General features: G+C 39.2%; 1 protein-coding gene across 5 annotated transcripts in view; it reads left to right on the top strand.

Annotated features, from left to right (window-relative positions):
* The window catches only part of usp6nl (USP6 N-terminal like), a 43973-nt gene that overhangs the window by 6400 nt on the left and 20658 nt on the right, over nt 1–16915 (top strand). The window contains exon 1 of one of the 5 annotated variants that reach the window (XM_043236802.1): nt 7163–8295. The exons of 3 other annotated variants lie outside the window; for them this stretch is intronic. In XM_043236802.1, coding sequence (XP_043092737.1) covers nt 8226–8295 — 70 coding nt within the window. In that variant the 5' untranslated portion in view covers nt 7163–8225. Of the gene's footprint in view, nt 1–7162; nt 8296–10695; nt 10929–16915 lie in introns of those variants that run through there. One more of the 5 variants, XM_043236803.1, reaches the window with a different exon arrangement.

The following is a 16915-nucleotide window of genomic DNA, read 5'->3' as shown; positions in this document are numbered from 1 at the left end:
GTGAGTACACATATCACAAGCCGTAACGTTCTCGAAACAGAGGTTCACCTTGTGGGTGACGAGCGAGGTACTCAGCGATATGTGCAATGAATAAAAAAAAAAAAAAAAAAAAAGATTTGCATTTATTAGTGGTAGCGGCTATATGCACCGAGCTTAAATAAGGATAGAGTCTATTTACATCAAATGTAAATAGCAGATTGTATTTACATATAATATTTTGAAAAGGGAGGGAAAAATGGCAAATATGGTATATAATGGTCAAAAAAAAAAAAAAAAAAAATATATATATATATATATATATATATATATATATATATATATATATATATATATATATATATATATCCGAAATTTGTTACAATTGTAATACAATTGTAAAATAATTTTAATTATAAAATAGATCAAAAGTGGTCGCTTTGCTTTTCTTTTTCGCTCATTGTTTTAATGGTTGCATTCTGGTGAGCTAATAATTATTTAGCTAAAATATAAATGTTCTGGCCAATAACCAATAAAAAGGTTTATATCCTAAACCAAACTGAATATAAATATAATAAGAAAGAGTAAATGTTAAAAGTAGATTAGAATTTAAATAGGCCAACAAAATCCATTTTTTTAAATATTTTTCAACATGATAACCTGTTATGCAAAACTCGGTATCAAACAACGTAGCATGCTGCAATTTATTGTGAGATTTTACACATTCTCACTTAAGGAATATTCAGTGTATTCTATTCTACAAGAACAAGCACAAGCTATCGTGTCGTTCTGCACACAGAGATCAGAGGTTACCGAGCGTGACACTAAGTAAATGTGATTTCAAAGCACGGCTGCTGTATTCGTAGATGCATCGCTCTACAAATCCGATTCGAAATCAGCTTGAGCTTCACGGAGTCTAGTTAAAGAACGTCCCCGATTCGCGTCAGATCAACTCCCGATTATTCAGTAAGTTCCCGTAAGAACGGGGTTTTATGGGAGTTTGACATGTAATCTCACAGATGGTGTGTTTAGAGGACCGGAGTGTATTTAAGTGTGTGCAGTTGCTGTGGTGACTGTGGGGCGATCGGATTGGTCAGCCGCCATGTCGGGGGGACGGCTGAGTCGAGAGATTTAACTGGATTACACAGCATGTCCCCCGTGGAGTCCACACCAAACCAGTAAACAACAGTAAGGGTGCCGCATGCTCTCTAGCCAGCTGGACTTTTACTTTTTCAGTAAAGTGAACGGTAGTGCTCATCGACCCTAAACGGATTATCCTTTGAAAACATGTTGCTAAACTTACAAAACTGAAATAGTATATGCTGAGCAATATTTATTTATTTATTTTTTGCATGCTTAAAGAGGTGGTTAGGTAAAAAAAAAAAAATTATTACTCTCCCCAAATGAAGGAAGGAGTCATTTCAGACGGTCACAGTGAGACCTAGTTTAGTTGGGCAGTACAGAAAAGGTCAAAATAAGTGATACATTTTCATCTGGAATTGATTAGATTGCCGTTGCCAGATTAAAAACACTAGGTAATTTGTTCTGTAAACTACTGAAAGTGATAATTGTATTCCACTTGACAAACAACAACATTTTTAAAACGGTTCTCCAACTTTTCAGCGAATGCTCTACAAGTTCTGGGAATCGAGCCCTTTAAGGCGTATTTGTGTATTGTTTAAAGCTAACCACGCTTCCCGCTTCGTACACCTCTCCAACGCTTTTCTTCTCTTCGCCCGTCTAGTGCTCCGCGCCTCACGGTCTCCATTCTTTCATCTTCAACATCAATCAGGACAGAAATAGAGAAATCACACAAAGGCCAGTGACGGTAAAGGCACCTGAAATAGCCAGACAACTACACGGTAGAAACGTGCGAGCTCTCGAGGATGTGGCGTAGACAATATAACCTCGGGAACGCAAACTACCGCCTGTTTATTAGCTTCCCTGTTTCTTCTGATCTAATTTTGGCCGCTTTATGTTTTTGCATTGGCGGTACGGGCTATTTTTTGACCTTGCTAGCGAGCTGTTTTGATAGCGAGGGTGTGTGTGTGTGTCTGTTGAGTTAATTACCCTCATTACCCCCCGCTCGTACCCCAGTGAGTGGCAGAGCTAATGAGAGAAATGACTCATCCAGGATGGACTGAAACGAGATGAAGGGGGATAAAAAGGAGAAAGATGCCGTTTCATTTTCCCCCTCAGCATGGCATGTTTCTTAATCTATAAAAGATTCGGTCACAATTTATGATTGATGTGAATGATAATGCACCGTGACGCAGAGCGGCTTTACCAGCTGCCGACAGAAGATTGGTTTTATGGATCATGCGGGCCACAAATGCATGCAGGACGCTAAGAGAAAACGGAGCCTTTATTATAAATTCAGAATAGTACGATAAGTATTAAACATCTTGCTAATTAGCCCGCGTTCGGCATCAGATTAGCATTTAATTATGAATCATTGACAAAAGCGTAATGCTGTTTTCCTACTTGTTGACATTCATAGAAAAGCTAGGAGCAAGTAGTTGCTTACTGGTCCAAATCGAAAGAGCTCCAAATCTCTACATATGACGCGGATTCCTGCTTCATTGCAAGTCCGTGGGATCACCGCCAGGTTTATTTCACGCCAAGCGAAAATGAATTCAGATCGCTTAAAGTAAGTGATTTTAGGTGGTATTAACTGCCGTGGTAAGAATGAATGAATGAATGAATAAATGAACGCATGCATATCCCAGATGCCCCTGGTGAGCATGTGGGTGTGTTTGCGCAGCTAACTAGATGGATGATCACAGGAAGGAAGTCACTCAGGAATGTGATTACATTTCATGGTAAACTGTGGAACATGAGGAAATGGATCCTGTGCCCTTTTGCTGTGCACACACACACACACACACACACACACACACACAGAGCTCTAACCTTGACAAGGGAAGTCATTTTTAATTTTTTTTTTCGTACATGTGAGATGAGACAGTTACTTAAGCTTTAATATAAAACCTAGCTCTCCCGATGCGCAAGGTAGAGGCAGCTTAGTCGAGATGTCTTCTTAAGGCAATCCCAGAATGCACTGTAGCATGTATTTTTATGAGCTGTTTTGTGTGTGTTTTAAGTGTGGTCGTCTGGTTCAAGGGTGTGCTTGTGTGACTCAGCGCATACATGTGAACTCATAGGTGCATGATAGTGAAATGACAGTTGCTCACGCACTTGTAAATTCCTCTTTAGGTACATAATCACTTCCCCAGATGCTTAGATGGACATGGTCTATAGTTCATTATGCACTTTATTATAGGAAGCCAAACACGCAGGCTCATAAAACCTGTTCCCTACAGATACCGGAGACTGATACAGATACACAGATCATAGACATCAAAAAACAGAATGTCTTTGCTTGAAATTCGTTGCTATTTTTTACCAGTCTGCAGGAAGCAACATTGAGTTTACAAGGCACTGGACTGATAAAATGAGTAGATTTGAGCAAGAGCTAATCAATTCGCGTCATTGATAGCAAGTGAACTAGATAAGAATTCTGCTTCGTGAGCAGAATGGTATTTTAGTCTTTTAAAGTTATGTCTGAAATAGTTTATTTCATTTATAAGTCTAAACACATATTCTGTTTATATATAAAAATTATATATACGTATATAATGTGTGATTGGTCACTTTCCATGCTGAGCACATGGTCTATGCCTATTCTTTTCTAAACTTAATGTTGGTAATCAAACAGTCGATAGTCTCGATTGATTTTCAATTCTTTAAAAAAACCCTTCTTTTGTGTTTAACGCAAGCAAGAAACAAGTACATGTTTGAAACGACATAAGGTTTTTTCCTATTCCTATTTCAGAAACCATTCCTTTTATACTGATAATCAAAGGCAGTCAACTTATAATCAGTGCAAAACCGTCAACAAACAATAAATAGATCTGTCATTTCAGTGGAACTATCAGAATTAAACAACCATTTCATTGCATGTGAAACATAACACTGAAGATGAGAATGTGGCAAACAGGATATGACAGACTGTTTTCTGAATCCACTATACCCCCTCTCTCTGGATGGCATTTGTCCAGCAGCAGAGTGAATAAAAGATGGGGAAATTCACGCTGGGCATTTTGAGACGTACATTATGATCTGTCTTCATCACATACACTCTGATCGCAGTGCGGTGCTCTGGGATGTTACTGTGCCTCTGCATATCCGAATCAAATGAATCCACGCTTCTGCATGCATTATTAAAGCTTAGCTGAGCCATGAGCTTTCACTTGATTCAGCTTCTACAAATCCAGTACGGTTATCACATCAACATAACACTCCATCATGCTTGTTACTTCTGACATTCTTAGGGTCTGGACCGTAAGCCGTACTTGTTGATTTCAGATCAGTTCTCCTCTGTCCACACGGATCAGTTTACCCAGCCAGAGAACTCAAGACCCAAAATACAGACCAGTACCAGATTCGATAAGAACCAAACCAGTACTAGACCCCATAAGACTATTCCTGACTGAACGTAAAACCCAAACCCAACCCCTCATAAGCCAGTGCTCAATCTGTATCCAAGCTGTACTTTTACTATAAATATGTAAATAAAATTGGACCTGTGGTTAAACCCAGTTTCCAAACTGCACCCAGAACTCTACAGGACCTTTGATTTCAGAGTGCAGAATCTCCACAGCTCTTGAGTCAATGAGTGAGTTCTTCCCCCGGCCAAGCACTGGCTCCAGGTCCAGCCCCAGTTTAGAAGGGTGCAACAATTCTCCTTAAAGATGTAGACCAATACCAGACCCTCTTAGAGCCAAACCTATAACATATCACTTAAGACCAATACTAGATCCCTCTAAAGCAAATATGGACCAGTTAGTGATCCTCTTAGTATATAACAGATAGCATGAGATCGAGCCCAATCCCAGTTCAACCCAGACCCATACCAAAACAAAGTGTAGCCCTTATGATTTGGACCGATTCCAGACCATTTACACCAATAAAGCACAGTACCTATCTATACCTATTCCAGAGCCCCTAAGACCCATACCTAAACCAATACCAAGACTCAGACCAGTACTAGATCCCTCAAGGGCCAGATTCAGACCGACCCCAAACCAATTAGAGAATTCTTAAGACCCCAATCAGTTTACAATCTTCCAAGACCCTGATATAGACACATTTTTTTTTAACTCTCAAGGCCCAGATACATAGACAACAACCCAACCACAACCTTGTCTACAACCCAACCTAACACCTGTCTTGGGTCTTGAAAATGCCCACCAGTAAATGCTAGGAATAAACTCTGACCTACCTTACCTGAAAGACTTTGTTTTATACCAAGTCCATGTTTATGTGATCCTCAGCTGCTAAAGACATTGTATGACATTCATTTATTATTAAAAGTTGTATGGAAAAAGGTTGGCAAGTGCAATAGTGGGATCGCACCGTTAACCGTTCTCTGTTTGTTATCTCTCCTTTCTATTTGGATCGGTTTTACTGAAAGTTGGCGTATTCTTAGGTTACAAAGTCTGGAAGTCGAACCCATTAATTTTACGCAAGGCCACAATGACAGAGACCCACAAATTGATTTGTCTCTGTGTTTTGTTGTCTGCTCAGCAGTCTGACTTTATAACATTGTTGCAATTGAAGCTCTGCGTAGGGGAACAAAATCATTTTTTCGACACCACAAAATTGCCAGGGTACCAGAGCATCTGTCTATCTCCTATCTGTCTGTCTTCATCCATGAGAAGTTCTGAACGAGATTTCAGAGTTCTGTTGCTCCGCAGGTTAGTACCTCCAAGGGACATTCCAGGGACATTATAAAAGTATTATTTACCGGTTGCAGTAACGTTACACTGCAGTTTGGTTAGCTCAGGCTTGTGCGGTGCTTTATCTACAGTCCCATGATAGCTGTGGTTAAATCCAGTCACATGGGTTTCATGCTTTAAACACGGTTCACTAGTGTTATTTTGTGGTGAGCAGTAGTGATGTAATGCTGATGTAACGTCGTCAGGCTGTTTTGTGTTTTTGACGCTTTCAGCACATTTCAGGGAGGTAGAGGGTAATTAGATCCAAATGAGGCCATTATGTAGAGATTGATTACAACGGAGGTTACATGTGCCGCTGGATGTCTGCGCTAGACGCGTACACACTGCTGCAGAGAGCCATGATAACACACTGTCCTTGAGCAAGATCAGGCACTGTGAAATGTAAAGGTAGATGAATAGCACGCTTGGAGGTGTGTGTGTAATCATTTAGACATGCATGCGTGTTTGTGATTTAACTCTGGGGCTTGGCGTATGATTATACCGGCGCTTTGCTGGTTTGCTGTGCGTGTGTTTATGTTGTACGTTAAGACGAAATGACTAAAAATTACATTGGCAATGTTCACCTGAATTCAGCTCTCTCTCTCTCTCTCAAATGTCTGGTTGATTTCTGTATTGTTGGCTGTCGGCGTGCTGTACGGAAATGACTCTTGGGGGAACTATTAGAAAGAATGATAAATTGCCACGTTTATGAACACATTCAGGCCTGTTGCAATTATGTGATGGCACTCAAATTATGATTTTTTTGTTATTTGCTTGTGTTATATAAAAAATTATAACTCTCTCTTGGGCCTTTTCTCAGATGATTTATGTTTGTGCTTTATTAATGCAACTACATCCGTTTGTTGCTCTGTCTATCTGTCTGTCTGTCTGTCTGTCCTTTATGTTTGTCTGTCTATCTCTCTGTCTACCATCTCAGTCTGTTTGTATGTTTGTCTGTCTGTTTTTGTGTCTCAGTCTATGGTTTATGTCCGCCTATTATGTTACTCTATCTGTCTGTCAGTCAGATTTTTGATGACTTTTGGTTTTATTAACTCTAATAAAATGTCTCCATTCCTGTACCAATACAGACAACTGGCCTCTCTTTCACCACTTCTTTAAAATTCCAAAAATAATTGGTTACAAGGTCATCTAAATCATTTCGTTTTCAATCCATAATACATCCTAGATTGATGAATTCCCATGCTTACGGTTTCATCTGCATGATATTCTGAATATAAGGCCAGCATTTGCATATTCACATTAAGAACCTAAAACAGGAGGAACAGAAGAGAGAAATGATGAGAGAGAGCAAAAGAAAGAGAGAGAGAGAGAGTTGAGGGGAGGGGCTGTTGTAACAGATGCTCTCTAATTTAAAGCTGGAACGTGTGTGTGTCAGTGGCGAGCGGGGCTGTGAAGAATAAACGAGAGAGAGAGAGAAGAATAGAGTAGAGCCGTGTTATACAGCTTGCCCTAGCTGTATTGATTCGGATGCCAGAGACTGCGATAGAGAGAGAGAGAGAAGTGTAGCCACTTTTTCAGATGGTCTCTCCTACCTGACACACAAACATACTGCGGTTACAGGAGAGAGTGGACAGTGTCTATCTGCGAAAGAGTGAAATAAACGAGAAGAACCGCAGATGCCCAACTCCGCTTGGAAGAAGACCGTGTGTGAGAGGCAGAGGCAAGCAGCGAGAAATGATGTGAGGGGAAAAAAAGACAGACGCGGACCCTCGTGTTTGGACCGGCGGGACCTGGATTGCAGAAAGCAAATTCTGCAGGATTCATTACCGATTTCAGCCCGCGACACCGCTCCTCAACGGATTCGATGCGGTTTATGAAGTACAGAAGAAGACAGAAACTGTGTTTTGGATGCTGAATAATATATGGCATGATTTATTAATGTGCTATGAATTAGTAGTGTGTTTTAATTGGTCTCGCCGACCGAAGCTGCCTTTTGGATTTGTTTCATGCTGAAAATCGAAGGAAGAAATTGGAAACTAACGTAAAAGACACGAGGCTGACATCAGAGATGGTGTAAGGGGAGAAGACGGCTATTTTTCTACTCACTCTGGTGGCTGTAGAAATAGAAATACCACTTTTCTATTAGAAGAACCAATCTGCTTTTTTTTATGGAGGCCTTGGCTGCTTATTTACTCTTGAACATGTATTAGCAGGAACAGCCTAAAAAACAAATTTCGAGCTAAAGATTTATTCGATTTTATTATATTTTGTCATTTTAATAGAAAAAAAGGGTTTTCAATTCAAAGGATTTACCAAGATGGCCACCAATTAAACCAGAGCGGCGGTCGCCCTAAATAATATTTAGTGACTAAATTCAGTCTAGTAATGCTATTTTCAGTGGTTTTTGTGTGTGGGTGGCGAGAATGAAGTTCTTCACACTTTGTTCTGCATTGGCTCCTCCCCCCGCCACACCTTCTGTTCACGCCTCGGCCCCGCCCCCTTCCGATCATGCAAGTGCTGCAGATTGTTAAGGAGCTGGTGTCGCCCTCTCGCCGTCGCGCCAGTAGCCGATTCGCAGGTGTGTATGTGAAACTCCACAAGAGTGTGTACGCTTGTTTGTGTTTGGAGTAACCGAGTCTGACAAGATTTCAAGAAGTTTGCGGTTTTGCGTTAGTGTATGTGAAAACGTTTTATTTCAAGTCAAGGACAAAGTAAAGGCTCGTCTATTGATAAAGCCACTTTTTCTTTAAAATGGGAAGCAAAGTTTGCAAAAAAAAAAAAAAAAACATTGTACGCCATGGTTGGATATTTGTCATTTTTTGACAAAAATGTAAAAATGAATTGTCATTGCACAATATGCTTTTCTGGCTGAAAAGTGTCTAAAGTAGAGCAGTTTTCCTAATTCTAATACAATTTATTAATTTATTTTATCAGTTTACTAAATCATGCGCAAAATTTACAGTTTTGTTCATTTGTTTTTGAGTAATTTGAATGCTTTTTTTTTGCTTGAATGTTTTTTAGTAGATTGTGCACACAAAATAATAATTAGTGCTCTTATTTTAAATAAATTGTCTGTACGAAATAGTTCTACTTCCTCTGCGTTTTCTAATACAGCTTAAAATGGTTCATGCAATGCTGCAAAGCTTCTGGGAATCTCTTTAACTCGTTGCCAACTCAAAATAAAACCCAATTAAAATGTCTCTGTCTATAACATAGCAGCAACTGGTTTATGAGAATGCGATTAGGAAATCGAATAAATTATTATATGTCATAAATAACGAAAGTAAACAATAAATAAAAATAATGGTCTTCGTATTTGTCTTTCTACTATTACGTAAATTATGCGATACTGTCTAACATACATTAATACGCATTTATATAGTTTAAGTGACACTTTGATTTATATTTTATATAAAATAAAATAAAATTAGATAATTCTAATTGTCTTTACATTAAAATCTTTAAATTTACAGAATCGTCCTGTTAAATCCTATCACTTGATATTTATGAATAATACCGTCATTGAAATCATTGATTTCAAACTAACGCTGTATCCATGCTATATCAAGTTGCCTGTTATGGCATATTAAGAGCTTCGCGTATGGAAACTAGCATATGTTGGATCTCGGCCAGCAGAAACAGATCAAAAATTCAAGTCGTGAGTTTTTGAAAATAGTCCCCTGCCACAGTTTTCAAAAGAGCAGTATGAACAATTTCTCCCATTGTGTTCTATGAAAGTCAAAAGGTCAAATGAGTTTGGAACAATATGATAATTTAACTGATGACAGATCATTTAACATATTCATTTAAGGCATAAAATGCACCTACCGATCTCTCTGCGAGTTTTTATATGCGTGTGCAGTTGCTTCACAATAGAGCATCCACTCTTGTGAAACGCAGCGACCTTGAATCAACCAAACAGATGTCTGCTTAGCATTGTTCTTATTGGTCAATTTAAACCCTGAGTTTAGCAATCCTGCAAGCTGCACTTGTATTGCATTGTTACATTTTCGTACTTGCATACGTTTGTGCTTGTGTGTGGGAGTGCGTGTATCTGTGTCTCATTTACAAGCTATCTGACATCTTTATATCGTTTTTCACTTGCTCTACCAACTTCTCCGCTAATCAGTTTGTGTTTGTTTGTTGTAAAATGGGCACCTTTTGTAGGCCATTGGATTCAGAGCACTTTTTCAACGAAATTATCCATAATCCCTTGCAGAAGTAGAGAAATTAGGGTTCTCTTGTGACTTTAAGATTTCAGAAATAATGAATTTTAGGATAGTACAGTTAGATTTATATGTATTCTAACATGCCATGGCTGTTTGTAAGTGGAAGGGGCTGATTCTGTCATCCGATTGGTCGATAGAGCCAAGTGTTTAGTCAGGTCAGTGCTGTAACATGAGAAATTGTAAGGGTTTAAATAATTGATCAGCTGCTTCTCTCATACTTTTCTATTTCTGGTTCTGTTCTTTCTTTTTCTCTTTTTTTTCAGATCTATTCTTTAATAATCTGCCTTCTTTTTTTCCCTCCCACACTGCATTATTACTACAAGGAAAACTCAATCAGTTATTTAAATAACAGTGCCAAAAGCTAAAACATGTTGTCATCTCAAAGGAAAATTGTTCAAAGGAAATGTTAATTAGGTCTTAAGATTCATTCAAATATAAAAAAGTAGGTGGTGTTTTCCCACAGTTTTTAGGAGAACTAAAAATAGACAAATTAGACAATCATTGATAGCATAGAATATATATATATATATATATATATATATATCTGTAATAGATCTGTGCTTGTGTGTGTGTTGTGTGTGTGTGTGTGTGTGTGTGTGTGTGTGTGTGTGTGTGTGTGTGTGTGTGTGAATAGGAGCTCTTGTTTGTTAGTCAGTCTGGTATGTAGCGTGTGGGTCTGAAGCGTGACGTGTCTCTGAAGTAAACAAACAGCCGTATTGTCAGAACTCGTCTCATTGCCTCCTTTCGTCCTTGCCGTCATCTTTGACCACTATTCCTCTTTCTCTTCTCTATTACTTTCTCCTTTCTCCTCTTTCGCTGCCTCTCTGTCGTGTCTCATTCGACTCTTTCGCTGCTGAAAGTTGACTTTTGTCATGGCGAACGAAGAAAACTGATACCGCGTTAGCGTCGGTGTGAGTGTTCGTCACACTCATGCATACTATAAATCTAAATTGCGACACAGATCATGAAGAAATCCAGCCAGGTAAGATCATGCATCTCTTTCTTTGAACAGCGGCTCTATGACACCATTACATTTCATTATGATGTCACTTCTTAGGTTTACATAATGTTGTTTTTTACTGATTTGTTGCAGAATGTGGCACTTTTCCACTTAAATAGGCTATTGGTCTATCAGTGTTGGATTAACTGACGAATGCCTCGTTGAAAAACTATTTTTATACATGAACATTTAAGGGGATAGTTGACCCCAAAATAAAATTCTGTAATTAATGATTCTTTGGAACACAAATGAAGATATTTTTGATGGAAGAGGGGTCTCTGACCCTGCATATACAGCAACGCAACTGCAATGTTCTTAGATCATAGAAAGGACAACGGTAAAACAGTCCATATGAATTCAGTGGACTTTTCACTCGTAAAGAAAAAAAACAATTCATTTTAAGAAATATTATCCCCCCGAGTTGCGCTTTTCCACCATCTCTTCCGCCATTTTGGAGTGAACCTAAGAAAATCAGCGTTGTTTACATTCGAGAGGGAAAGCGTGCACGCAAGCTGTTAAATATTGTGATGTTCTCCAAAATGGCGGAAGAAAAATCGTTGAAAAAAAGTTGTTACTTTTGTTTTCTTTGCACTCAAAAAGTATTCTTGTAGCTTCGCTAAATTGAAGCTAAAACATTATTGTACTGTTTTTACTTACGTAGTTACGAAGCTTCTGAGAACGTTACGTTGCATGACGAACATTGCGTGTTGCTGTCTTCGGAGGGTCAGGAAGCTCTCAGATTCCATCAAAAATATCTGAATTGGTGCTCTGAAGATGAAGGTCTTATGGGTTTGAAATGACAAATGAAATATGTTGGGGTAGGTTAATGTATAATACGTGTCAAATCGGTAATAAAAATTTGTGATTGGACACACTATTAAAATAACCAAAATCTTGCTCCATCTTGCTGTTCTTTTATCAATTTATTGAAACAAGACCAAAAAACAAGAGACTGTTCAAATATTTCAAATATTCATAAAAGATGCAGACTGTGTTGGGTTCCTGGTTGTTTTCACAGCATCTTTCTTACTTAACATCTACATTTGGAAGCATCGTGTCACAGTAGAAGCATAACAGCAATAACCGCATGAAATTGATCTGTCAAACATTCGATTTGTTTTTCGACCGCGTCCGCCTTTGGTCTCTGCTCCATCCTGTCTTTCATTAAGGATAAAATAAGGATGAAATGATGTATGAGTGAAGAGGAGAGAACAACAGGCAGGAAATGAGCATGTCACCAATTGCACTCAGATGAGAGAGAGAAGTTTGACTGAAAAAGAAAGCGTAACGAGTCTCATGTCTTCAGCACTAACTCATAGTGTGTGTTTATTGCACACTGTACAAATTGTGAATAAAAACAGAATCCAACGATGTGGAAGTTTCAACATGGATGACATATCAAATGTTTAACCTGAGATAATGTTTTAAGGGAAAAATAAGTTGATTTTAAATTTCATGGCATCAAGACATGTCAAAAAAGTTGGGACAAGGCCATGTTTACCACTGTGTGGAATCCCCTCTTCTTTTTATAACAGTCTGCAAACGTCTGGGGACTGAGGAGACTGAAGTTTAGGAATAGGAGTCCCATTCTTGTCTAATATAGACTTCTAGTTGCTCAACTGTAGAAGTAGATCTTCTTTGTCGCGTCTTCGTCTTTATGATGCACCAAAAGTGAAAGATCTGGACTGCAGGCTGGCCATTTCAGTACCCGGATCCTTCTTTTACGAAGCCATAATGTTGCGATTGATGCAGTATGTGGTCTGGCATTGTCATGTTAGAAAATTCAAGGTCTTCCCTGAAAGAGACGACGTCTGGATGGGAGCATATGTTGTTCTAGAACTTGGATATATCTTTCAGCATTGATGGGGCCTTTCCAGATGTGTAAGCCCATGCCACACGCACTCATGCAACCCCGTACCATCAGAGATGCAGGCTTCTGAACCGAGCGCTGATAACAACTGTCCTTGTACTCTTTAGTCCGGGTGACATGGCGTCCCAGTTTTCCACAAAGAACTTCAAATTTTGATTCGTCTGACCACAGAACAGTTTTCCCCTTTGCCACAGTCCATTTTAAATGAGCCTTGGCCCAGAGAAAACAGCTGCGCTTCTGGATCGTGTTTAGATATGGCTACTTTTTTTTACCTTTTTTCTTTTTTGAGTTTTAGCTGGCAGTGGCAAATGGCACGGTGGATTGCAGTCAACGACAATGTTTTATGGAACTATTCGTGAGCCCGTGTTGTGATTTTTCCATTACAGTAGCATTCCTGTATGAGATTCAGCGCTGTCTAAGGGCCCAAAGATCACGGACATCCAGTTTGGTTTTCTGGCCTTGACCCTTACGCGCACAGAGATTGTTCCAGATTCTTTGGATATTTTGCACTGTAGATGATGATAACTTCAAACTCTTTTTCTCTGAGAAACTCCTTTCTGATATTGCTCCACTATTTTTCGCCGCAGCTTTGGGGAAATTGGTGATCCTCTGCCCGTCTTGACTTCTGAGAGACACTGCCACTCTGAAGGGCTCATTTTATACCCAATCATGTTGCCAATTGACCCAATAAGTTGCAAATTGGTCCTCCAGTTTTTCCTTATATGTACATTTAACTTTTTCGCCCTCTTATTGCTACCTGTCCCGACTTTTTTGCAATGTGTAGCTCTCATGAAATCGAAAATGAGCCAACATTTGGCATGACATTTCAAAATGTCTACCTTTCAACATTTGATACGTTATCTATATCTATATTCTTATGTGAATAAAATATTTTTGAGACCTCCTATTTGAATCAGGTTTAATGCAACCTTGCTGAGCAGAAGCGAATTCTTTGCAACACTGAACAATATTACAGATTCAGATTAAATAGAGCTCATTATTATTGTCTAACTTTACATATTTAATTTTAAAAATGCATGAAAGTGTTACTGAGCGGCTGACAAGTAACACTGTTTTAGCACAGATTTGAACTTTGAACCCTGGCTAACAAACAGATACACCACGAGCTTGTGCTCATTTCAATGCGCTAAAAGCAACTTGCGCACATTTTAGAAAACATAATGGTCCGCGGTTTATTTAATAATCGTTCGAAGTCATTTTGCCAATTCAGTCATCAACCAACAACAGCCACCCTTCCTCTTCTCATCGGAGACATGACTCTTTTATTTGATCACACCAAGTCATTGTTCGGCATAATTTCAGTTTTTCTATCTTTATATTTGTGTTATTTTCGGCCGAACAATTTCGGTTGGCGAACTATCGGTGCATCCCTAGAAGTCGGTGCTTAGAGAAGAAACAATAAAGTACATTATGTGTAAATGAATGTGTGTTTTGAACACATTAACACACTGCATTATACCAAATACAGAAAATAATGTTCTTTTTAGCAACTTCATACAAAAAACATTATTTTCATGTTTTTACAAACTAAGGGACAAGCTAAAATTATATGAGAGAACATTGCTTTCAGAGCTCTGATTTGTACAGTGCATCTTTTTTCATCGTGGGCAGAATTTGACGTCCAGAAGCTATGATTTGAATGATGGCTTGCTTGTTTGCGGCTTGAAGCCGCCCATGTATGAGTGTGTGAGTGAGCTGTAATGACAGACGCCTAAGAGGGCTGTGTGTGTGTGCGCGCCTGTGTGTAAAGCCATAAAGATCCAGACCATTTATTATTGACATCACACCACCGAAAATACCCCTCTGAGGTAGTTCTGAGTATTTTCACGTTAAAAAAGATCCGGAGAGACAGAAGAAGACATTCGGCAGGAAGTGAGGGCGGGGGAGTTTTATAAGAGGGAAAAATTAGAAATAAGTTCCTAAAGTGTTGATAAAAATAGCCAGGGAATGTCTGCCTGACTGACTTCCTTTTAAAGCTGTATGATTCTTTGTTGAATGGTGTCAGACAGCGTCGTGTGTGTGTGTGTGTGTGTGTGTGTGTGTGAGAGAGAGAAAAGAGAGACAAAGCTGGGCAGCTCTTGAATCTGAGTGGAATCATCTGTGAGGGCAAAGATGCCAGAGTGAAAGAATGAACAAAAGAGTGTGTGTGTGTGTGTGTGTGTGTGTGTGTGTGTGTGTGTGGTTTATTTAGGCTGTGTCCTCACTACACTAATGTCAGATTACTGGAACTGCTGTACTGCTCACATTCTTAAGGTCCACATCTGTACAGAGAGGAAAAGAAAATTCGACAAGATATACATCATCTACGCATCTTTCTTTACGCTATTGCAGACCGAATGAGAGCAGAAGACGTTATTATTGAATATCATGCCCTTTGTACTGTAATCTTTTCTAATGAGACATGAGGCAATCTGACAGCGTTGCTGGGAGGGACGAGTCTTACGCTTTCAAAGCTAACTTGCTATCCCTAGCCTCTCTAAAACCGTTTACCCACAGCTTTAAAGTTTAAGTTAATTTCAGAGTTTCTCACGCATTCAGGCGCATCTAATAATGTAAGCCGCGACGCGTCCCGTTTCGAAAGTCGAGCGTAGAGTCATTGCTGCAGTCTTTCTTTCATAATTCGCACTAATTGCGTCTCCAGTAAGCTTGCTGCAGTATCTGTGCGCTGAACAAGTGCAGCTCCGGGAAATCGTGAGGGAAGACGAGCTGCGATTTCTTCGCCCTTATCCACGCCAATGAGTGCCGTTAATCTGACAAATGACCATTTAGAGGGATTGAAATGCTTCTCGTTCTCGCGTACGACGTGTCTGCCGTGGAGGCCTCGGAGAACATTCGCTCATCTCTAAATACGCTTGCGCTCGCATGCGCTCAGCGTGAGCTGTCAGACTGATGTATGGAGCATGAATGAGAGAGTGTTGAGCTGAAACATGGCACTGAGTGAATGCTAATACGCCGTGGAGGCCCCAGAGCTTTAAGACCACCAGTCATGTATGCTGCTGTCTTCTTTTCTTGTCTCTTCTCTTCTCGTCCCGTCTCGATTGGTCTCTTTTACTATCTTTTCTCTTTTTCCGTATGCTCTCTACTTTTCATATCTTCTCTCCTCTCATATCTGACCCTGGACCAGAAAAATTGTCTTAAATCATAGATGGGATATTTGTAGCAGTGGCATTGCGTTTAATAATAGCGTTGTGAGTTGCGGCAAAATTTATGATAATCAGCAAAAGTCATTAGGGTTCCATGCGCGTTCCATGCATAACAATTTCCTACTGTAAATATATCAAATGTTTCGTCTCGTGAGTGATTCTCTATTTGCCTTTTGTTGTTTTAATAATATTATAGACAGCAGAAGGAGCATTACCAGTTAGCTACGAAAGCTAAAAGTTCACGTTACATGTCGGCGTTCTGTTTCGTTTCGTTTTAAAAGCGCAAACAAATCTAATAAATATTAATACATCAAGCACATTATTTTTTGCTAAAACCACATTGCATAATTGTATCGATTTGCATGCTAACCTTGTTTTTTTGGAGGAGTAAAAAGCTGCAAAGGGGGTCTGAAATGATGGTTTTAGCTCGATTACACTATTTTCATAATCGCCGGAAGCCAAATTCAATATTTCCATTAATTGAACAGCTCTAGTCTCTTCTCGTATCGCAGACTTTTCTATTCTAATCTCGGCTGATTTCTCACAGCATTAACTCGTGTCTCTCACGCGCTCGTCTCATCTCATATATTACTTTATAACACTTGCTAATTTCTTTCTCACAATGTCTTTTTTCTTGTGTAGTATATTCTCATCTTTTCTACTTGTGTCATGTTTTACATACTCACATACTTGTCTCATCTTTTTCGTCGCATGAGGGAAAATCATTCCCACATCTCTTATCACCTCACATACTCTTTCGTCTCCAATGGTCTCTTCTCACATTTTCTTCTTCCTCACATAATCTCATCTCATTTCTTATACACCCTGTTCCTCTTTTTTACACCCAGTCACTTTTTATCTTCATTCTTCTTGTCTAATCTCATTCATTGCCGTTTCATTTTGTCTCTTCACATCACATTTTGTCCCATCTCGTC

Source organism: Puntigrus tetrazona, chromosome 4 (assembly GCF_018831695.1).
Source record: "Puntigrus tetrazona isolate hp1 chromosome 4, ASM1883169v1, whole genome shotgun sequence".
Lineage (NCBI taxonomy): Eukaryota > Metazoa > Chordata > Actinopteri > Cypriniformes > Cyprinidae > Puntigrus > Puntigrus tetrazona.
This window is presented reverse-complemented; position numbering and strand designations above follow the sequence as displayed.